Source organism: Mesocricetus auratus, unplaced genomic scaffold (genome assembly GCF_017639785.1).
Source record: "Mesocricetus auratus isolate SY011 unplaced genomic scaffold, BCM_Maur_2.0 Super-Scaffold_15014, whole genome shotgun sequence".
NCBI classification, from domain to species: domain Eukaryota; kingdom Metazoa; phylum Chordata; class Mammalia; order Rodentia; family Cricetidae; genus Mesocricetus; species Mesocricetus auratus.
Window position 1 is genome coordinate 8,718,587 of NW_024429186.1, and position 22,667 is coordinate 8,741,253.

The following is a 22,667-nucleotide window of genomic DNA, read 5'->3' on the forward strand; positions in this document are numbered from 1 at the left end:
AGAGCTCTGCAATTGGGTCAGGCTCTGGATTCGACGCCCAGTGTTGTGAAAAGCAGAACAGAACAAAAGCTGACTTAATACAAGGAGTGCCTTGTGTCTGAGGCATGATCTCATGTAACCTAAGGCATGCTGTGTAGACCAGATGCTCAACTGCATGGTTTTTCTGCCTTTGCCGCTACCACCAAGCTCTAATCAGTGCTTCCAACCTTGATCTAAAGGCAGCCTTCTGTGCCTTCCCACAGAGGTGAACAAGCCCTACCCAGCAGGCTGAGGGTGGGCAGGACTCCAGAGTGAGGAGACTCACTACGCACCTTGGGTGGTGAGCAGGACCCTCTCGGCATTGTTGGGCAGGCCCAGCCACGAGGGTGTCTGGGCATCAGGCAGCAGCTCCACCCACTGCACGAACTCTTCTCGCCTGAGACAGCAAGACATTGGGAATCAGAGTTGGGAAGACTGTCCCCAGACACCCGGTGACTTCTGTCCCACAGGCAGCCATACCTGATGCCATCAGGCATCTGTATGTCCTTGTGCCCGTCAACCTTGCAGGCCAGCTTGAATTCACTGTCGAAACTCCGGGTTGTAAACAGGCGTTCCAGGAAGGTATTAAGTAGACGCTGGTCAAACTCATTGTCTACACGGCCACCATAGATGGACTGGGCCATCAAGGTCTTCAGGGCAGACCATGGAATCTTATCAGGTGAGATGTTTTGGCGGCCCTGGGGTGAGGAGAGGCTGGTTTACATGTGTACATTGGAGGGTGTCGGCTCTGTCTCTGGAGGGGGAGGCATCTGCTTATTTGGAACCTACTCCCATATAGCAAGTGCTACACTGTCAAGTTCTTTCTGCTAAGATATTAGCACTCCTGAGTTCAGATCCATTATTTTCCCACATCACATGTGAAGGGTGTCTAAGTATGATTTCCCCTAAGAGCACACTGGACACTTGCCTTGGCTGTGTCATCCAGCCATGTGTCCACCGTGTCACATGCCGATCGAAGGTCGGACTCTCCAAATTCGTATTTCTTTGACCACCCCAGCGGAGCATAGCGCAGGCGCTCTTGGATGATGGCATGGAACCAAGCCAGCAGGAAATACAAGCGGGCACGCTCATTCGGAGACTAGATGAGGAAAGTGACAAGGACACAATGGTCAGAGAGCATCATGTGTTTGTCTGCGGAAACCAGACACTACTTCAAAAGCGAATCTGCAGAGACTCACACCCTTGCACCTCAGCTACCTGGCTGTAAGCAGCACAGCCCAGTGGTATGGCAGAGGGAAGAACTACCCAGTCTGTTTTGTTTTCGTTTTTTGAGACAGGGTTTCTCTGTGGCTTTGGAGGCTGTCCTGGAACTAGCTTTTGTAGACCAGGCTGGCCTCGAACTCACAGAGATCCGTAGAAGACAGGCTTTCTAAAAATGGACCCAAACAATGGATTGGGCACTAAGCAAAAGAGAGCTGACAGGGATCCTTGCTGTACCCTCTGGGAGTGCATCTGCTCACTTGGGTTTCTGTACAGTACATCCAGGGGGCCATGCTCCTCACCTTGCATATCCGGGACACAGGGATGCTGCTGAATGTCCTCAGCATGTTGGCTTTCACCCCAGGTGGTGGCTCAAACACGAAGATCCGGCCTGCACGAAGCAGGTTCACTGGCACCTGAGGGAGAAGACGGCCTCTGTGACATCTGCTTTTATTGTGGGGAGACAAGGTGTGGCTGCCCTCAAGCTCCTGGCAACCCATCTGCCCCAGCACCCCAAGGCCTGGGGTTGCAGACACGAGCTGGCCCTGGCTCTGATGCAGGCGATCCCTTGACTGTGCCCCGAGCCCCACTCCGTTTGCTCACCTTGGGGTTGATCTCCATGGTGAGGAAAAGTCGGAAGCAGGCGTGTGGCTGCAAGGAATGCAGCTTCTTTTCCAGCTGCATGAGCCAGCCTGGGGCCAGATGCACATTCTTCAGCATCACCCACCTGCACACAAAGTCACAATGACTCAATGGCTCTCACAGGGATCCTGGGGCACACAGGGCTTTAAGACCAAGGCAGCTGCACCCACCTGCCTGACTTGACAGCAGTGTTGATCGCCTTATCTGCTTGGTTAAAGCCTTCTGCTGAGCCTGAGACAAGGAAGCTTAGTGTGAACAGAGCCTTATGCTTCAGGACCGGCACATGTCCACAAAACCATCAAGTGTCCTTACCAATGGCAATAGAAGTGATCTGCGTGTTCTGCTCAGCTGCGAGATCCTCAACGTGCCCACTGGCATCATACCCAGGCACGGAGCACATCAGGACAGGTGTGTTTGGTTTCACCTGTAAATGAAAAGGCAGACTCGGTACCAGCTACAAGACAGGACCTGTCAACAGAGAGCCTGAGGCTGGTGCTGGCTTTGGGAAGTGTGCCTGGGCTGTGGCCAGCTGCTCGTGCAAAGGCGAATGGTGTTGCTTGTGGGAGCCAGGGTGGGGCACGGGGACATTACCTCTGTGCCCACGATGTGGGTGAGGTCGAGCGGCTGCTCCATGATGGACATGAAGGACTCCCCGAGGTTTGTGGAGACAAACATGTGGGCCATGGCCAACAGGCGGTCGGGTCGGAAAGCTTGAATGAGGAGTAGGCGGTGGATGGCCTGCCCGATGGGAGCTGAAATGAGGTGTGGCAAGGGTGGGTTAAAGGCACACTGTGGAGATAGCAACCCTTCTGATTTCTCCATCCAGGGATCTGGCTCAGCCAAACGCTCAGCCCAAGATTCAGTTCAAACCATCCACAAAGCACCCACCCTCCTGGTTCTCTTGGTTCCAAGAAGCATCTGTCCTATTGTCTCCTGACACTTGAGAGGCCCGTGGGCGGTGACAAGGGCTAACATTAGGCGTGCATGCGTGTGTGTGTGTGTGTGTGTGTGTGTGTGTGTGTGTGTGTGTGCGCGTGCGTGTGTGTGTGCGCGCATGCATGCTGATCAGGCGCCGCTGGTTGATATCACTGCCTTTAGAGACTGTTCCCAGGCTAGCCTTGAACTCATGATGCTGCCATTGTTTCTTCCATACTTGGCTCATTTGATGACTCCGTGCAAGTGTGTGCACTCACATGCCATGGCACGTGTGAGGGCAGACGACACCCTCAGGTGTCATTCCTATTCACGTTACAACAGGTGTCTCTTTACCACCATGTGACCAAGGCTGGCTGGGCTGTGAACCCCCATTCATCTCTCTGCCTCCCATCTCCTCACAGGGTGTGCTGGCGGCACAGATGCTCACACTACTGTCTGTAGGTTTTGGGAATCCAAATTTAGGTCGTGTCTTGTGTGGTCAGCGCTTTTATCCACGAGGCCACCTATCTCCCTAGCCCCCTTACCCGCTGCCTTGAACTCTGAGATCTACATGCCTCTGCTTCCTCAGTGCTGGTATTAAAGGCCTGTGGTACAAAGCCTGACAAGAATCTCTTTATTTACTTTTGTTTTTCTTTTGTTTTTTTGAGACAGGGTTTCTCTGTGTAACATCCCTAGCTGCCCCGGAACTAGCTCTGTAGACCAGGCTGGTCTTTAATACACAGAGATCCATTGCCTCTGCCTCCCAAGTGCTGGACTAAAGTCGTGTGCCACCACCACCTGGCTTATTTTACTTATTTTTGAGATGAGGTTTTTTTCTTGACTGCTCTGGGGAAATTTTTAAAAATATAGCTGAAAATTTTTATTTTGTATGTGTATGTACATACATGTGCAGCCACGACACCCAGCTCATCTGGACTGTGTGCTGCTTGTGGAGTGTGGCGGTCAGGGTGGTTAGTGGGGCGGTATCTCCTAGCACGGGTCACAGGGACGGAACTCAGGTCTTCACCCACCTACCGTCCTGCTGGCCTTCATCTATTCTGAAACCACACCACATACACCTCCTGTTGGCGGCAGAGCTACAACACTGGCTGGCTGAGTACAGCAGAGCCCTTTGCCCTGTGGTCTGGGACCCTGAGGTCACACACTGCTGCCTGCCCCTCCCTCCTACGTCCTGGTTAGCCCAGACCACGGTATGACGCACTCAGTCTTTGTGGCACAATAAAAGATAATTTTCCCCTTCGTGTTTGGTAGGCATCCCCCATACCTCAGTGAGAGGCCTTATGCCTGCTAGGTAAGTACTCTCACTGAGGTATGTCCTTAGCCTCCATGGGGGAGGAGTTAGAAATCTGATGCTCTATTTCATAGCCAACTCCTACTTAGGAGCCATCTCCCTAAATGGTTTTCTAAACTGGTGGTTTTGCTGTTTTGAGAGGATCTCATTGTGTAGCCTTGGCTGGCCTGGAACTGTCCATCTTCCACCTCAGTCCCCCAAGGAGCTGGGATTCAGCTGCAGCGCCATTCTGTACTGGCTTCTAATACGTCCTGAAGCTGATAAACACTTCCCTGGGGAGTCAACTGATGCCTGCCTTCTCTTGGGAACACCACACCCGGATTTATAGGAAGGCAGGGGCTGAACTGGACTCACTTGTGGGCGTTTCCTCGTTCCAGAGGTACGGCACTGTCTGCTCTGGAGAACTGCTGTCCAGCCAAATGCCAAACTGCTGTAGAGACGACAGGGAAGCGTCAGACACAAGCACACATACTCAAGACTGAGGGCTTTCATACACGTGAAAGACAGTTACCTCATCTGCTTGAACCTTGGCAATCAGATCTTTAAAGGCAGGCAGACAGCTCAACCTCACGACTGCTTCGGCCTGCTCCACAGTCAGACCCTGGATTTTGGGGGTGGAGCCTGCATTCAGCACAATCTCGTTGCCTCTGAGGAAGTGCTGGAACTCGGCATCATAGGTGGGCTCCCTGTGAGGGCAGACACAGCAAGGAGACCACAGCTGTGACTCAGAGACAGGGAAAGGAGCGAGCACCCTAGACACAAGCCTCCAGGATGACCTGCAGAGCCAGCCACTCACCCCAGGGTGCCTTTTAGCTTGATCCTTGCCAGCAGCATGGCGAAGGTGATGTGGTCCTGATGCAGCATGCCTCGAGCCACTCGGTTAAAGGCCACCTGGGAACCAAGGGGAGCGTTGGTGCTCCGGAGGCAGCACTTCTGCACCCTCGCACCGCACACACGCATGCTCTGCTCTTACCTGGAAGAGGTCCTTGGTTATGACGGAGAGGCGCTGCGTGTGGTCAGTGGCGCCCTTCAGGTTCGGGTTCTCGTACAGCACGTTGTGGTAGATGTCGAGAAAGAACTGCAGTGAGTACTGGTACAGGAAGTGAACCTGGAAGGAAGTCACGTGACCATCAGGGTTGGCCTCGGGCCACAGCGGGAGCCAGGGCTGCTGTGCCAATGGCCTCACCTGCTTCAGGGACTCCATGGTGAAGTAGATGCTGCTGCAAGCAGTGGACAGTGGCAGGTACTGCTGGGACACAGTCTCCACCTCCTGCATGACAATGTCTGTCTCCTCCACTTTCCTGGTGACCTCAGCAGCTTCCCGTTTTAGATTCTCCAGCGTGGTTATGATGGTGTCATCATCCAGAATTCGCCCTTTCACCTCGTTGAGAGCCTGCAGCAGCGACTTTTCTAGCTGCCGTAGACGCAGCTGAAATTCCCCTTGAGAGAAGACGGATTGGGACACCTGAGCCTTGGGGTGCAGTGTCACCTCACCCTTCAGAGCCCAGCCTGCTGCCCGCACCGCCACCTGAAGCTGAGGCCACAGCCTACCTTGCAGTTTCAGGAGGTCTGAGCGCTTCTCATCCACGTCCGGCCTCTCTGCTTTGAGCACCTCATTGAGACACTGGCTCTGCAGACTGCTCCGTGTGACCGTGAAGTTCACGAAGGTGACCCGCGAACAGAGGTCTGGTGGGAACTCCACCTATCAGAAAGACAGAGGACAAAGCAAGGCGGTCGCCTCAGTCAGCCCCGAACGCCGCCATCACGCTCATCTACTAAGTGTCCCCTGCTTACGGTCGGGTCTCGGGTAGACAGAAAGATGACAAATGATGGCGACAAGTCTATGTCTTGGTCACCGAGGGTAATCAGCACTCTCCCTCCTGTTCGTCGAACTTCACGGTTCAGCACTGGATTCAAAACTGGGTCATAGCTTTCCACATCCTATGTAGGACACACAAGAGCAGGCATCAGTTTCTCATCTGGGTCAGGGACCACTCATAAGACCCTAGGACCTGCTGTGATGCCACCTTTGAGGAAACTCAACAGAAGTTGAGCTATCTTTTGATTGGGCAGGACATGGATGCCTTAGTGGCAGAGCACTTGTCTTGTATGTGTGGGGCCTGGGTTCCAACCCCAAACAAAAACCAGCTCAGAGAGATGCTAATCACATGGCTTACCAACCATACCGAACACCTCAGAGTTTCTTTGTAGAGATAACAGGAGTGACAAATCCAACTACAGACACACACCTGGACGAGAAGGGGGTTGCCAAATCTCAGAGCACTCTCCAAGTTCTTCCGGAAGGCGTCATCTAAGAAGCTGGTCCTTGTGATCTTCCGGTCCTTATACTCATTCATGATGAACTCTGTGGCCTGTCCTGAGGGGTCAATGATCAGTGGGTACCTGAGGGTGAGGAGACATGAGAGTAGGTAGAGCGTCCACCAGGAAAGGCAGAGGCTCCCGATCAGATGGGAAGAAACCATCACTCCACAGAGCAATTTCTAGAAATTCCAGGGTCCCAAACAGATGTGGTTTAAATCAAGTGATCTCTCTGAAAAACTCTATGGTAGGCAGAACTGAATCAAGACGTAAGAATGAACCCTGACCTCTCAGCACCCCCAACTCTCCCCTCATCCCATGACCACACACCAGCCTCTAGCTGCACTTCTGGCCTGAAGCACACACCTATTGAACCGCTTTAGCATGATGGCGTTTTCTGTGCACAGGTCGTCAGCGGGCAAGGAGCTGGCTTGCCAGCGGAGGCGCTCATCAGCGTTGGAGAGATACTCTGTCCTTGCGATGTCTGTGCGGAACTGAAAGGGAAGCCGGTTATCTCCCCTGTGGCTTAGAGCCATGGATGAATCAGTTAGGACCTGGTCAAAGTGTGCCCAGCGCGGCTGGAGTGCCAGTTACCTGGATGTTGGCTTGCTGTAAGTGGTGAGACCAGGTGGTGAACAGGTTCTGACGCATCTGCTGGTCAAAGTAGCCTGCATAAGCGATGAAGGCTGCAGACAGCAGGCAGTCACCAGCAATGGTGGACATCTGGTTTTTGAAAGTTTCACTTGTCTTTTCCCAACGTTCCCTTTCAGCAGACAAACTCTTCAGAAGCGCAGTGCTCCGGTTTACCTAAGAGGGTGGGGAGGAGACCACATGACATGTTTAGGAATACCCTGAATTCAGCCACGGGGCCAATGAGACGGCTCATGAGTAAGTGCTCTTGCCGCCAAGCCTGATGACCAGAGCTCCGTCCCCGCAACCTACACAGTGGACGGAGAGGGTCAACTCCACAAAAGTGTCCCCAGCTCCCACAGATGTGCTATGGTATGCACACACTGACCCCCGAGTTAATGAGAGAAAAAGCTGTGAAGGGTCTGGGGAGGACTAGAGACTCAGGCTGTCCATGGCCCTAGAGAGGTCAGGACTCGGTGGTGGTGGCACAGCTTTAAATCCCAGCACTCGGGAGGCAGAGGCAGGAGGGTCTCTGTGAGTTCCAGGACAGCCCCCAAAGCTACACAGAGACCCTTTCTTGAAAAACCAAAAAAAAAAAAAAAAAAAAGTGTTGGGGTCTCGTCAGATTACAAGCCAAGGGCAGAGCATTACTTCAGCCCTGGGAGATCTGCCACCTGGGAGGCCATGAGGACCTTCTCAGTAACAGTTCAGAGAATCCTGGGCTGCAGGGCAAGACTTACTTTTGCTTCAACAGCTGCCAGGTCTGCTTTGATGGCCTGGGCCTCTGAGATGAGCACCGCATACTCTTCCTTGTAGCGGGCGATGCTGGCCTCCAGATCCCGGATCATCTGCTCCACCTCATTGGCCTTCTGCTGGTTGTCCTTGGCGTCGTCCTCCAGCTTCTGCAGCTCGTTCCGCAGGGGCTCCACTCTCTTCAGCATGTCTGCATAGTTCAGCTGGGAAGGACAAGCGCAGGGTGACAAAGCAGCAAGGCACGATGACATGGCCGTGTGGCAAATGCCACAGTGGAGCCCATTAGGGGAGCAGTTAGCCTGGGCTATGAAGGGAGATTCCCCCAAAAACCAAACTCAGGCCAGAGAACGGCTCAGCAGCTGAGAGACTCCCACTCTTTCATGACAGGCCCGAGTTTGTTTCCAGTACTTAGGCCTTTCTGGATTTCTCATGTGCACATATTCACAACAGATACATACACAACTAAAAATGAACCTTAAAAATGAAAATCCCAGCCGGGCAGTGGTGGCGCACGCCTTTAATCCCAGCACTCGGGAGGCAGAGGCAGGTGGATCTCTGTGAGTTCGAGGCCAGCCTGGTCTACAAGCGCGAGTTCCAGGACAGCCTCCAAAGCCACCCCCACCCCCCATAAAAGAGCCGGCTCTCCTGGCGCCACACTTATTACACCTAACCCATACTATGTTTTTCTCTTACATATAAACAATACACAAACCCAAAAACCACCACAGCAGCAAAACAGATAATGGAAACGAAGAGTGACCAGAGAGTCACCCCCATCTGCAGGGCTGGCTGCTGAGGAGCCTACCTGTGCAATTGCCCACTTCACCATGGGGCCGCAAGCCAGGGAAGCCCGGTTGACGATTTCATAGTTATAACTGGGGTTGGACATGTAGTTTTTCTTCATCTTCTCCCTTATGGCATCACTGGGAAAGGAGATTATTTCTAAGCATGCACAGAAATAACGCATTTTTATGAAATGTAAAGGCCTAGCATTTCTGATGATGCTGGCTGAGCCCCGGTTCTCAGGTGAAGGTGACAGGGCTGCTGAGGACAAGCTCTGACAGCCTCTGGCTCTGGTCCCCTCACTACAGCAACTCGGGCCAGTTCTGGGGCAGCAGCAGGAAGAGCCTCGCTCTGCGGCACAAAGACTGAGGATGAAGCTGACTGCCAGCAGAGGAGGATGCTGGCTTTCTCTCGACACCGTTGAAAGGCTCCTGTGAGATTAGTGTGCCCCATGTTCCCTCCGGTAGAAGACATGCCAGAGATGACCAGGCAGAGCCTCTGGAAGTGTTCCCCGCAAACTACCACAAGAGAACGGATGCATGTGGCCACACCTCACTGCCCCAGCGTTCCAGCGTGGGCCTCACCTGATCTCCTCGGCCGAGAAGTTGACGATGGTGGGGATGAAGTTCTCCCTCATGATGATGGAGCGGATCTGCTTCCAGTCTGTGGTGCTCTCCCCCAGCAGCAGGCAGATGGACTCCAGGGCCAGCTTCACAGCGGCAGGAGGGTTGGCCATGGACCTCACCTCCACCAGGTGCTGCTTCTTGATGGACTTCACAGCTGGCCAGCAGGGAGGGTGGGGACACAGAGTCCAAGTGAGACTGGATGAGGCAGACTCCGCCCCACCGAGAGCATACCTTACCTCCCTCACCCATCCTAAGCTGCAAACTGTCCTAGCAAGCATGGTGTCAGCTTGCTTTACAGTTTCAGGAATTACACTGTCAACCAGCTACAATTCTCTCATTCTCCCCCTTCCCCTGGTCTTTATGAGACAGGGTTTCTCTGTGTAGGCCTGGCTGTCTTAGAACTGTAGATTGGTCTGGTCTTGAAGAGATCCACCTGCCTCTGCCTCCTGAGAGCTGGCTATTTTCTCTCTTTTAACTCATGTAGGAGAGGAAAACTTTTCAGAGGAGATGATGGCTTGTTCTCCTTGAAGATAACACCCCCACTTTTGCTTTATGAGGCAGATAGCGACCCCAAGTCACAGACAGGCTGAGGCCTGCGCAAGCCTCATTAATCTGCTATAATTTACATCTGTCTAAAGGGCTGTTCTAAAAAGAGGCTAACGCCTTCATAAACTGAAATGCAGTTGTTCAGACTGAAGTTTTAGTAAATACTTCTAGCTGGGCATTGGTGGCACCTGCCTTTAATCCCAGCACTCGGGAGGTAGAGGCAGGCATATCTCTGTGAGTTCGAGGCCAGCCTGGCCTACAGAATGAGTTCCAGAACAACCTTCAAAGCAATACAGAGAAACCATGTCTCAGAAACAAAACAAAACAATACTTCTAATTACTCAGTGGAAACCCTTTCATCCCTGCATGGGAACTCTGTAGGGCTGTAGCCCTCTTGGGTGTGAACTGAAAGCTGTAAAAACTAGGCCACCAGACACAGCCACACACTAGAGAGCAAGACAGCACAGCTCAAGTCATTCTTCCTTGCTGAGTGACCACAAGCCAACCTGGAGCTACTGCTGCAGTCTTTTAGGAACAGCCTGTGTCTTTGGTGCTGGGATTAAAGTCATGCCCACGCATCAGTGAGCTTCAGGGTTTTGCCTGAGGGAGCCAGAGGAAGATACAGGAACCATGGCAACTGGAGTTACAGGAAACAGTGAGCTGCCATGTGGGTGTTAGGAACTGAACCTGGGCTCTCTGCCAGAGCAGCAGGAACTCTCACCGCTCAGTCATCTCTTCGGCCCCTACTTTTACTGTTTAGGTCTGAGTATCCTCACTGCTACTTGTGACTACAGACTTGTACCCCAGGCTCAGCAAGACAACGTACTTTTGCTCGTTTTCTCTTACAAGAAGGGCTTCGCTAGAGTAAGTCTGACTGGTGTTAGATGGCTCTGCTCTAAGGTGAAGCTCTCAGAAAAGCTTTAGGTGTCTGCTTACAATGTACCAGAAACACACCACTGGGCCTCACAGGAAGCCCAAGCGCAGTGTCTGCCAGTGTGTTCAGTGAAGCCACGGTCCAGGCTCTGACACATTTACATACCATTCTGGGCCTCAATGACAGCAGGCTCCACTTTATCAAGATCCTCCTTGACACTCATCTGCTTGTCTGCAATTACTTCCTGCTGTTTGTGCAGCTGCTCCTGGATTTCTTGGCTCATGACCTAGGAAGCAAGGATAGCTTGGGTGGCTAATACACCAGTGAACTTGTTAAGTGAGCCTTCAACAGCTCACCTCCTGCCCAACCCATTCAATGCAGAGCCCTTTTCAAACCAAGCCTCCTACTGCACATGCCCAGTGCTGCAGGTCAGCTCCCTGGGATAAAGGGCCACACCTTTTTCTTTTCAGCCTCTTGCTGGTCTTTCACCATTTTCTTCAGCTTGTCATTGGCTGCTGCGTTCTTTACTTCCAGCTCTTGGCTCTTGATTCTCAAGTCACGGCGCAGCTCTTCCACCTAAGGGACAGACCACGCTCAAGACACAGACGAGCAGCGAGGACCACGCTCAAGACACAGACGAGCAGCGAGGCCTCTGTGAGCCTCCAGGGCTGCTGCTTCTGCTCTACCTGGTCCACAGTTTCTTTGATTTTTCGGAGCCCAACATTCAGGTGCATCTGCTGCTCCTCCAACTCGCTGCGCTTCTCGTGGAAAAGGTTGGCGTAGTGATTGATGAAGTCTAGGTAGTGCCGCGGTGTGATGGCCATCGTTCTGCCTCCTCGCTTTGCCAGGCGTGCGTTGGCCTTTCAGAAAACAAAGTTCATCTCGTCACCCCTCAGCCTCAACTCTGTCCTGTCAGACTGCGTGTAACACGGGGGAGAGCGCCTGGCCCTCAGAAGTCAGAGCACCTAAGTCAGCCTCGATCCTCAAAAGACTGTCATTTTGAGGTAGGCTTTCATGTAGCCCAGGCTGAACACGAACTCCTGACTCTTGCCTCCTCTCTCTATCTTGCTTCTATCTCCCAAGAGCTGGGATAGGTGGGGCACCCCACGTGACTTAGAAGCATATTTTATGTGAAAATGCTCCATCAACATTTACTATGTGGGCTGGGTGTTGGTGGCGCACGCCTTTAATCCCAGCACACGGGAGGCAGAGGCAGGCGGATCTCTGTGAGTTCGAGACCAGCCTGGACTACCAAGCGAGTTTCAGGACAGCCTCCAAAGCCACAGAGAAACCCTGTCTCGAAAAAAAAAAATTTACTATGTGAATGTAGACCATGTTTAATTCCCCCGCCCCCCCCCCAAGACAAGGTTTTACTATGCAACCCAGGCTGGAATCCACACACTCTCTCCTTTTATTAAAATGTGTGTGGGTGTTTTACTTACATGTGTGTCTGTGTACCATGAGCATCCTGGTAGCCATGGAGGCTAGAAGAGGGCGTGAGATTCCCTATGACTAGAGTCATGAACTTCCATGTGGGAGCTGGGACTAGAACCCAGGTGTGCTCTTACATGCTGAGCCAGCTCTCCAGTCCTAACTAAGTTGTTTTTTCTCTTCTTGCTTTTTGAGACAGGGTTTTTCTGTATAGCCCTGACTATCCTGGAACTCTCTCTGTAGACCAGGCTGGTCTTGATCTTAGAGATCTGCCTGCCCCAGCCTCCTGATTAAATAGTGTACCACCACTGCCCAGCATGAGTCCTAAGTTTTAAGGTCTCAAGTGAGTGTGAGATTGCAGGGATGTCACCAAAGGTAGAGCCTATCCCCCCCCCCTTTTTTTTTTTTGCTTATCTCCAGTGGACACAAAGAGCAAAGAGTAAGAACAGGTTTCATGTGAAAAACAGCTTTGGCTGCTGTTGGACGGGAGGTACCAGAAACAGGGTACTGGGATGGCTGTGGGAACACTAGGTGACAGGCTGCACCCAGCTGAGTGCGTTTCTTAAAGGTTTCCCAACAGCAGGAGACTGGATGTGTCTGTTCGAAAGCTCCTACAGTGAGGGCTGAGCACTCGGGTCACGGTCCACACTGCAGTTCTGAGTGCAGGATGGTGGTGAAGATTCCCTGGGAACAGCCACTCCTGTGCTCTCGACGGCATACGGGAGCTTCTGCACTACAGCAGCAGCGTTAGCTCCGAGAGCCTGCAAAGCTTTTGCCCACCTGGTGAAGAGTCTGATGGACGAACACGCAGCTGTTCACGATGGCTTCCCGGTGGGTTGGAGGCTGCGGCAGCTTGTCGTACACAACGGGCATGTAGTCAGGGACTATATAGTTCGGCTTCTCCAGGTCCATCTTACTGGTGAATTCTTTGCCGACCTGATACAGTGCTTCAGTGGACCAGTCACCAAACCAATTCAGCACACACCTGGAAAAGACGCTCACTCACATCTGGAACAGCTCCCTGGAGTGGGTTTGCCTTGAGTGGAAACCCAGTCCCCGGACCTGGAGCCAGCAAAGATCAGCATTACCTGTTGAAAAGGGCCGGTGAAGTGGCTGCCCGGTCCTTGAGCCCCTCTGAGGACGGGTTCATGGTGAACACCACGTGCAGGTTGCGGATCACCTGGCTGGTGAACCACTTGTAGAGTTCCTCATGTGAATCCAGCATCAGCCCTTCCTTCTGGGCCCCCTCTTTGCACTGAGTCATCAGCGTGGCATACTCATCCCCTTCAAAGAGCCCAGGGACCTGGGGACAGAAGAGCCCCACTGTGGCTTAATCACCTTGTAAGGAGATGCCACATAACACACTGCAACACGCTGCTCCCTACCTCTCCATTGGCCAGAAGGGTATTCATTCGCTCCAGGAACCCAGAATCTAAGACATTGGATTCATCCATTATGAATGCTATCTTTTCATTTTTACAGCCAGAACGTCTCAGTACTGTCCTAAGATCTTCATCAAAGTCTTCCCCTGTGTACTTCCTGTGGACCTGCAGAAGTAACCACAAGTTAAGGATTTCTCATTCAACAGCTACATACAGAATCAAGACTCTGCAACCAAGAGGCTACCCAACAGACCCACCTTAATCTGGTACACGCTCAAGCCATTCATCCAGGCGACAAAACGAGACAGGGTGGTTTTTCCAGCTCCGCTAACACCAATCAGAAGCAGATGACCTTGAGGCTGTCGGAATATTCTGGAACATCATCAGGGGAGATAAATTTTCAGGCTTACATACCTCGCCTCCCATTTGACTCATGGTCATGACTTTTCTAGGATGGTGTTAAAATATTGTCATCATGCCTTGAATTTGTATGTGAAAAGCATTTGGGAGCATCAGTTGAGTGCCATGTCTAGCGGACATGCAAACACCAGGAAGACACAGCCCTGCCCTCTGGATGCCAGTGACATGAGAGAGATGAACCCAGCTCTATCCAGAAGCTGAAGGACCCGAACTGGCAGCAGGCAACAGAGTCAGGGAGAAGACAGGTGTCTGAGTGAAAGCTCAGACAGTGGGCTGGATTGAGAGATGAGGGAAGGTGCTCAGCAGCCCCTGGGGTGGAGGTGTGGGGAAAGAGCATGAGGCCAGTGTGAGCCTGACTAGGCTCAAGAGGACTGTGGCAGTCACAGGAAAAGCCTACCTGTCAATCCTGAGCACATGGTCAAGCACTTCATTGAACAAGACCAAGGGAACATCAAGTTCTTCTTCATAGAAGACCTTCAGCCTAGCCTTGACATAATCTCTTAGCTCTTCTTGGTCTACTGGGATGTAATCCTATTTGGTAAAAATAAAAAAAGCAGCATGCACATTAATCAGGTTACTGAGCTGTTAGACATGCAGTTCTATGACACCCAAGAACTGCTTAAAAATGCACAGCAAAACTGCTGGGCGGCTGGGCTGGACAGATGGCTCAGAGGTTAAGAGCACTGACTGCTTTTTTCAGGTCCTGCGTTCAATTCCCAGCAACCACATGGTGGCTTACAACCATCTGTAGTGAGATCTGGTGCCCTCTTCTGGCCTACAGGCTTACATGCAGATAGAACACTGTATACATAATAAATAAATCTTAAAACAAACAAACACACAACAACAAAAAACTGCTGGGTGGCGGTGTTGCATGTCTTTAATCCCAGCACTCAGGAGGCAGAGGCAGGCGGATCTCTGTGAGTCTGAGGCCAGCCTGGTCTACAGAGTGAGTTCCAGGACAGGCTCCAAAGCTACACAGAGAAACCTGTCTTGAAAAACCAAAACCAAAACCAAAACCAACCAAACAAAAAAGCACAGCAAGAAGACAGCATCCAGATGCTTCGAGCATTCACACCACAGATTCTCTGTACGGATCCCTCTGGAGCCCTGACTGTAGACAGCACACACACCTGTCAGCATATGCAAACTCAGACTGAAGTGCACTCCCATCAAAAGCTCAAGAGTGGCCGATACTGCTCTGGGGGAAGCTGACAAGCCAATTCTAAGGCATGGTTGAAAGAGGGAAGAGTTGATGGTCAAGATATTCAGGAAAAAGAAGCTGGCATGAGGGCCTGTGCTACTGTAATCAGGACAGAAAGCAGAGACCAGATCAAGAGGTTAGCAAAGCTGGAAGACACACTCACACTCAGAGAGACCTAGCAAGACAGTGAGGATTTCTCAACACAGGCCAAGTGCACAGAAGAGAAATGTGCAGGCAACCTACAGCTCACGACACACCTAACACTACCTAGAGGTGGTTACACTGCTAAGAATGCTCACTCTTTACAAGACTCCATAAAATAGTAGAAACTACTGGGCAGGTTTGCTGCAAGTAACAAAGATGGGCTATAGTTTGGAATCCGGCAAGTTCTAGTTTTACTGAGCAACCTATTTTGCTGTCTCTCAGGGCAGTCTGCCCCCTGACAGGAAGATAGATGCCCATGGACATGTGGAACTCTTCTTTTATTCCCTTATGTTTTGTTTTTGGGATGGAGATTCACTATGCTGCCTTAGGCTCAAGTGATTTCCCCAACTTTTACCTCCTAAGTAGCTGGACCACAGATGTTTGCTTAGAACATTTGTTTCTGGATAGCTCTGGGCATGGAACTCAGGGTCTCATGCATTAGGCAAGTGCTTTAGCACTAAGCTACAAGCCCAGCTCAGCTTACGACTCTCTCCAAACACACTGCAGTGGCCTGTCAGATCTCCAGACTGGAGACTAGCCCCACACCAGCAGTGACCTCTGCATGAAATACACATCAAGACTAAATGGGAAGCATCCTTCTTTTACAGGAAAAGGACAGCTCAGAGCGATTCACAAATGTCACTGCCATTTAGCACTTGGCATTAAGAAGCTGTCACAGAAATTGCTCACAATACCCCATTTTAGTGCATAGGGAATAAAGGCAGTATGATGCTCAGGGCACCGTCTGCAGCTGCCAGAAAGCATTGTTCCTGCCATGGATCATCACACACGGGAGGAATGCACTGAGCGGCTAGGACAGCTGTGTGTCTCCTGCGGCGTCCTGCCCCAGACCCAAAGACTAAAAACACTTAGTGCTGCCGGCATGGTTTGTTACCTTGGACAGCCAGTTGCTGTAGAGGATGGGCCGGTTCATGGCTTTCTCTTTGTCTATGTTAGGGAAGTGCTTCAGGGCAACCATGTCGATGTTTTCATCTGTCCAGCGCCGCTCTTCGTCCTCCACAAGCCTGTTTTAAGGACAGCAGCACAAGTGTCAGTCACCGAGGCTTGGTGACAGCAGTCACGTGGTGGGGCTGACAGCCTCCATCTCTCGGTTTCTGGGGATTCGACATGGCTTAAGCAATATGATATTTTGATGCTAAATACTTCCTGGCACCATGAGACTGTTCAAGACTGATTTAAGAAATGAAGTGAACCAGGATGGTAGAGCACGCCTTTAATCCTATCAGGATCAGGCAGGGGCAGGGGCAGGGGCAGAGAGGCAGAGGCAGGTGGATCTCTGTGAGTTCAAGGCCAGCCTATGGTCTACAAAACGAGTTTCAGTATAGCAAGATACATACTAGGACCTTGTCTCAAAACAAACAAAGTGCTGCTGTTAGAAATCTAGAGTTAATCTCATGAACAAAGAAATAAGTCCAAAATACAGCTAAAAGACTCTTATAATAAAATACATGACATTAAAAACAGGAAAGAGGGCTGGAGAGATGACTCCGAGGTTAACAGACAGCACGGGCTGCTCTTCTAGAGATCCTGTGGTTCAATTTCCAGCAACCACATGGTGGCTCACAACCATCTACCACACACCTTAAAAATAAATGAAAGGGGGGAAAGACAGGTCAGTGAGAGGAAGACAATTATAGTGAATACAAAGATGGTATTAAAGTTTACAGAACAAAAACATCAGTCATTCCCAAGACTCCCTGGGAGGCAAAAGAAAAAAACACTTTGCTTGTGAGACTGAAACTAGAGGGCTCCCACAGTCCGTGACACCCAGGCCACCGGATGACACCCAGGTTACCTGCTCCTCCTTTGACCCCGGCCATTTAGCAGTACAACAGCCAACGCCTGGAGCCACAGAGCAAGCAGCTGAGTAGGAAGCATGGGAAGGAGCTGTGCACTGGGAGACAGTTTGCCCTCCAGTGAGTCCATGCTTTGTAAAGCCCGCCAGCACCCACGGGTGCACATCTGAGTGCTGGTGTTGGTTTAAATAGTCCACTGAAATGCTTTGCGCAGTCACACAATAGCAGACAATACCGAGGAATCCGTGGAAACAAGACCTGGAGTTGGCTGTGATTCACATCAAAATACACTAGGCCGGCTGCCTCTATTGCTGTCCACCTGACCTGGGCACGGGTGGGCTGGGCCAGCCTCGCACAGAGGCTGGCAGAGGACCCAGAATGCAAAGAGGGAAGAATGTAAGCAGAGGACCCTTGGCTTCCCTTACCTGTCTTGGAAGAGACGCAGCGCTTCGTGTGCCCAGATGCGAATGAGGCCTTCTACAGGCAATGTCTCCAGAGGCCTCAGGGCTTCAAAGATTCCTCTTACCCACCGAGTCATCTCTCGGGGTGAGTAGATGTAGTGCGGCTGTGTGTCCTGAGTGAATCTCTCCTGCAGGAGTGGAAAAGCTTACATCAATGTTTGACAACGTGAAAAAGAGGTTACAAGGGGAATGCTACAGAACATTTCTGTACTAAGAGAATGCAGACCTAAGGTATTCAAGAATGAACTCGTAAGCAATGTTAGGGTTGAAACAGCTAGGCTGGGTGTAGCTAGTCAAGAGCACCATCCAGGATGTTAGAGGCCCCGGGTTCCGTCCCAATAAGAATGAATAAAAGGTCAGAGAACAGACACAGCAAAAGCAGGACGCCACAAAATAAAATCAGACCCACACTTCTCAGTCTGGGGATTGCAATAAGCATGTAGGATCAGCCGTGGAACACGCCTGTGGTCCTAGCTAGGGAGGTGGGGTTCAGTGTCACTCTTGGCTGCACAGTGTGTCCCAGGTCAGCCTGGGGTCCCTAGGATTTAAAGATGGTAGGCATGCCTTGAATCCCAGCACTCAGAAGGCTGATGTCTGTGAGTTGAGGCCAGCCGGGTCTACAACAGTGCCAGGGCTCAATAATGAGACCCTGTCTTACAATAACAAAGCAAACAAGGGCCATAAGAAAAGTACGAAGAAACAAAAACAGGTCAGAGATAGCTCAGTGGTTAGTACTGGCTGCTCTTCCAGAGGACCCTGGGTTAAATTCTCAGCACACACATGGTGCTCACAACTGTTGTGAACTCCAGTCCCAGGGGATCTGACAACCTCTTCAGGCCTCCTCAGCACCGTACACCCTTGTACACAGATAAACATTCAGACAAAACTCCCATACATAAAATAAAAAACCTAAAAAGAATCTTTTAAAAGTTAATGTTTATACTATAAAATACCCGTGAGAAAAAAATACCTAAATCAATTAAATGCATAGATTAAAAAAGTCCTTGGGGCGACAGCCTCCAAAACAATACAGAGAAACCCTGCCTCTTAAAACAAAAACAAAACAAAACAAAACAAAAGTCCTTGGGGTCCCCCCACAAAAAAAGGTCTTTGCAGGATAGTGCAAAAAAGAACAAAAGCACTACAGACACGATGCAGACAGCCCAGCACCCGTTAAGGGGCCACGCAGGTCAAAAAAGCAATACTTCTCAGCAAGGCAAAGATTTATTTGTATTTTTAGAGGCAAAGTTCCATGTGACACAGGCTCTCCCTGACCTGGCAACATGAGTACTGGATCAGCTGAGCTACCTCCCAGTTCTTTAATAAGAACTTTTTATTTTACAACTCCAGTCCTAACATGTGGGCTTATTTATTTAGATGGGTTTCTATTGTTTTTAATCCCGAGACAGGACCTCACTATGTAGCTCTAGCCATCTTGGAACTCACTATGCAGACCAGGCTGGCCTCAAATGCATAGAGATCCACCTGCCTCTGCCTCTCAAGTGCTAAGATTAAAGGTGTGTGCCACCATGCCTGGGGACACACTACCATGTATTTTTAAAAATGAGAAAAGGTATATTTTATATCCAATAACTCTCTCTCTCTCTCTCTCCCTGTGTTTGTACATGTACACTGGAGTGGAACTCTATCAGAGGACAACCTGAGGGAGTTGGTTCTCTCTTCCCACCATGTGGGTTTCTGGGGAAAAGATCAACCACTGCACTACTGCCCGTAATGTGACTTTAAATGTTCAAAGTATATGAAATGATGGGCTTGCAATTCCCCTGCCTCAACCTCCTGAGCAGCTGAGATTACAAGCCTGTGCCACCAGACCTGGCTGGATCCAGTCTTTAAACAGCTTTTGCTGTAGAGGAAAAGCGTTCTGATGAGTGGAAGCATCGCGTACCTGTGACATGGTATAGAACTCCACCATGGCAGCAGTGAGGGGCTCCGCGTAGGTACGGAGAGAGGGAATGAGCCTCAGCATGGCTCGGTTGAAGGTGCCATAGATCTGTGTCAGGGAGGCCGGTCCCGGGTAATCCACATACACGACAGGCACGTGGCGTAAGAACCTGCACCAAGACAGCACAGCTTAGCATCTCCCCACAGACTCAGCCAGTCACTCCCAATCCACGCAGCTGGACCCATGTCAAAGCTGACCCAGGCCACAACACCACTGGGGCCGGAGTCTGACATACCATGGAAAGAAAGCACACAGAACTTGGAAGAATTAAGGCCTATTCCAGCTTCACTTTGGCCTCGCAGGTGGGTGTGAGCGTTCATTACTCCCGTGAGTCGGTGTCCCCTCTTTCCTAGCTATTTCTTGGTGGCAGTGCAGGGACTGAACCCAGCACCCCTTCTGCATGGAGCACTGCCGCTGGCCACACGCCACGCTTTGCTTAACATCTTGAGCCGGGGCCGCTGAGCTCAGGTGGCCCTCGGCTCTTGTTCCTTGGGCCTCTAAGTCTGGGTACACAGGCACATGCCATCTTGTCCAGCTACTAATGCTTTCACTTTTAACGTATCTTCCTGGTTATAGTACAGGACAATTAACCCAGGAGGAATCATTCGATAAGAAATGTTTTAAAACATCTTTTCTATTTGTTTTGAATCAATTAGTGTGTGGGGAGCAAGCTCCATAGTGTGCCCATTGAGGTCAGAGGACAACTTGAACGCACTGGCTCTCTGTCCACCTTTTGAGTCCTGGGAACTGAACCCAGGTTGTCAGGCTGGGAAGGAACCTGCTTTTCCTGCTGAGCCATCTGGCCAGCCCATCTTTCTGTATTTTTATTACTTTCACAATTCTAATCATCGCTGCTGTGCTATGATCCTCACAGCAGTCCTGGATCTTGTGTGTGTGTGCCTGTGTGTGTGCGTGTGTCACAGAAGCCAGAAGTTGCTGAGCTGCTTACCTGTGTGAGAGGGGCTTTCTCCCAGGGTCAGTGGGTGGATTGCAAGCCCCAACAAACTGGATTCTCTCCAGCTTTACCCATGTTTGGTCTGAGGTACGATAGAAGCCTCCATGCTCCACCATCTGAAGGAGAAGGGTTTGTTAACTGTTAGGAGCAGGAAGTGAACGGCAAACACTGCGGGAGAAGGAGCCACCGGCGAGCACACACCTGTCTGATGAAGGAGATGACCCTCTGTGTGCCGTACTTATCCATGTCTGGCAAGTTGATTTCATCACAGAACAAGACTAGCCACTTGCCAAGTTGGACGGGAGCCAGGACGACACCATTAGGCGTGCGCCTGTACTCGCAGTAGTGGTCAAAAGTCTTCAGCAGCAGTTCTGGAGTAGTGGCGCTTGAAAAGTTAAGGCCCACGACCTTTGGATAGGTAGACACAAAATCAGCTTCTAAGCGCAAGCCCACATTCACCCCAAAAGCTTTTGTTTGCACCATCTCCTGACCTTACCTCCATGTCGGGCAAGGCCCGGAGGGCACTGAAGAGTGTCATGGTCTTGCCAGACCCAGGAGGGCCACATAAAACCAGGGGCTTATGTTCGGCCAGCCAAGTATACAAGAGCGCTTCATGGCGGACTGTGTCTAGAGTCGGCACGACAACATCTGGAGCTGCTACCTTGTGCGTCTCCACTTCGATCTGAGGCACCTTGGCCTGCCACGGCGACCATTCTCCACTGATGGACACCTACACAAGATGGGACGAGTCACTCTGTGGCTACTGTGCCTCTTTCTTCCAGGACTAACTCATTCTTAACGCTTCCAAAATAAGGACAGGACAAATTATTCCCCATTCTCTGCCTGCTATCTTTCAAAACCAAAGACACCGAAAGATAGTCAGACTCACAACAGACTGCCACACTCACGGATGAGAACCAGGGGTAAAGCTGCAGCAAGCAGGCTTACTTCATAATCAATGATGGGTATGTTGGGCGCAGTGGGCAGCGGCACGGTGGTGATCCGTCTGATGTACTCGCCCAGCTCTGCTCTCATTTTCAGCCGGCTGTCTCCAGATAGGGACCAGAGGATGGCATAGACCAGATAGCGCTATTGAAAAATTAAGCTTTTATGAACTTGAACAAAGCGAAAGACAGTGATGACAGAGTTGACCCTGAAGCCTCCCTGGACAGTGGATACCCTCTATACCTCTGTTCGCCCCGCCTCCCATGAAGCCTGACCGTCCCCCAGGAAACAGCACACTCAAGTGGCATAATGCTTTGGAGCTTCTCAGACCCTAGCTGCCAGGTCCTGACCTGAATGTAGCGTTCCAGCTGTTCAATCTGCATGGGGAAATCGGGATGGTTGGCATTATACTGTGCCACGTTGCGGCAGGCCTGGTGCAGCATGGAGAAGAGCGAGCCCAGGCAGCGCAGGCGGGTCAGGTCCATGATGTGTTCCAGCTTGAAGGCGTGCTCCAGGGCCTTGGTGACCAAGCCATTGGACGTGAAGTACGGCTGCATAATCGTTGCTGCATCTCTTTGAATCTAAAAGAAAGAACAAAAATGTGCAACAGCCATTTCAAAATGCTGGAGGAAGTCAGTGCCTGGGCTTAGACAGGAAGATTGTGAATTCTAGGCTATCCTGAGCTATACAGAGAGACTCTGTCTTTAAAAAAAGTTAAAAATGTTGGGAGGTTTCATCTATTCTAACCTAAGTCTGTGGGAGGGTCATGCCACCTTGAAATAAATAATTTTGAGTAATGCTGGAACAGCCAATCCTCATTTCTCATCCTGATGGTTCCTCAGGGACGCTACCTCTCACCTACTAACATGGATAAGGGCAGTCATTCATGAATTACAAAGAAAAAAAAAGGAAGTAAATGAAAGAGCACTTTAAATATTTTCTCACTTTTTGTTTTTTGCTTGTTTTTTTGAGACAGGGTTTTTCTGTGTACCCTTGGCTATCCTCGAACTCACAGAGATCCACCTGCCTCTGCCTCCCAAGTAGTGGAATTAAAGGCATGTGCCACCACCACCTGGTTTTTTTTCATTTTTAAAAAAACTATCATGTGTCTGTGTGTGTGTGAGAGAGATAGAATGTGTGTGAGTTAGAAAGTGTGTGTTAGAGTTAGAAAGTGTGTGTGTGAGAGAGAGAGAGAGAGAGAGAGAGAGAGAGAGAGAGAGAGAGAGGGCAGTCTGTTCTCTCCCTT

The 22,667-nt window shown here is 50.9% G+C and overlaps 1 protein-coding gene across 1 annotated transcript in view; it reads right to left on the reverse strand.

Moving 5' to 3' along the window:
* The window catches only part of Dync1h1 (dynein cytoplasmic 1 heavy chain 1), a 62,388-nt gene that overhangs the window by 3,752 nt on the left and 35,969 nt on the right, over window positions 1–22,667 (reverse strand). Inside the window, exons 36-72 of the mRNA XM_040742474.1 lie at window positions 21,772–22,002; window positions 21,425–21,565; window positions 20,973–21,206; window positions 20,678–20,884; window positions 20,471–20,592; window positions 19,465–19,630; window positions 17,523–17,686; window positions 16,176–16,305; window positions 14,270–14,403; window positions 13,710–13,824; window positions 13,456–13,617; window positions 13,159–13,373; window positions 12,851–13,055; window positions 11,326–11,499; window positions 11,096–11,215; window positions 10,805–10,925; window positions 9,178–9,373; window positions 8,616–8,733; window positions 7,798–8,013; window positions 7,022–7,234; window positions 6,794–6,921; window positions 6,358–6,511; window positions 5,903–6,049; window positions 5,660–5,810; window positions 5,295–5,548; window positions 5,082–5,216; window positions 4,905–4,999; window positions 4,620–4,794; window positions 4,463–4,538; window positions 2,473–2,633; window positions 2,194–2,305; window positions 2,052–2,112; window positions 1,843–1,966; window positions 1,542–1,655; window positions 947–1,117; window positions 499–716; window positions 312–415 (exon numbers count right to left, since the gene is read on the reverse strand). Coding sequence (XP_040598408.1) covers window positions 312–415; window positions 499–716; window positions 947–1,117; window positions 1,542–1,655; window positions 1,843–1,966; window positions 2,052–2,112; window positions 2,194–2,305; window positions 2,473–2,633; window positions 4,463–4,538; window positions 4,620–4,794; window positions 4,905–4,999; window positions 5,082–5,216; window positions 5,295–5,548; window positions 5,660–5,810; window positions 5,903–6,049; window positions 6,358–6,511; window positions 6,794–6,921; window positions 7,022–7,234; window positions 7,798–8,013; window positions 8,616–8,733; window positions 9,178–9,373; window positions 10,805–10,925; window positions 11,096–11,215; window positions 11,326–11,499; window positions 12,851–13,055; window positions 13,159–13,373; window positions 13,456–13,617; window positions 13,710–13,824; window positions 14,270–14,403; window positions 16,176–16,305; window positions 17,523–17,686; window positions 19,465–19,630; window positions 20,471–20,592; window positions 20,678–20,884; window positions 20,973–21,206; window positions 21,425–21,565; window positions 21,772–22,002 — 5,764 coding nt within the window. The remainder of the gene's footprint in view (window positions 1–311; window positions 416–498; window positions 717–946; window positions 1,118–1,541; window positions 1,656–1,842; window positions 1,967–2,051; window positions 2,113–2,193; window positions 2,306–2,472; window positions 2,634–4,462; window positions 4,539–4,619; window positions 4,795–4,904; window positions 5,000–5,081; window positions 5,217–5,294; window positions 5,549–5,659; window positions 5,811–5,902; window positions 6,050–6,357; window positions 6,512–6,793; window positions 6,922–7,021; window positions 7,235–7,797; window positions 8,014–8,615; window positions 8,734–9,177; window positions 9,374–10,804; window positions 10,926–11,095; window positions 11,216–11,325; window positions 11,500–12,850; window positions 13,056–13,158; window positions 13,374–13,455; window positions 13,618–13,709; window positions 13,825–14,269; window positions 14,404–16,175; window positions 16,306–17,522; window positions 17,687–19,464; window positions 19,631–20,470; window positions 20,593–20,677; window positions 20,885–20,972; window positions 21,207–21,424; window positions 21,566–21,771; window positions 22,003–22,667) is intronic.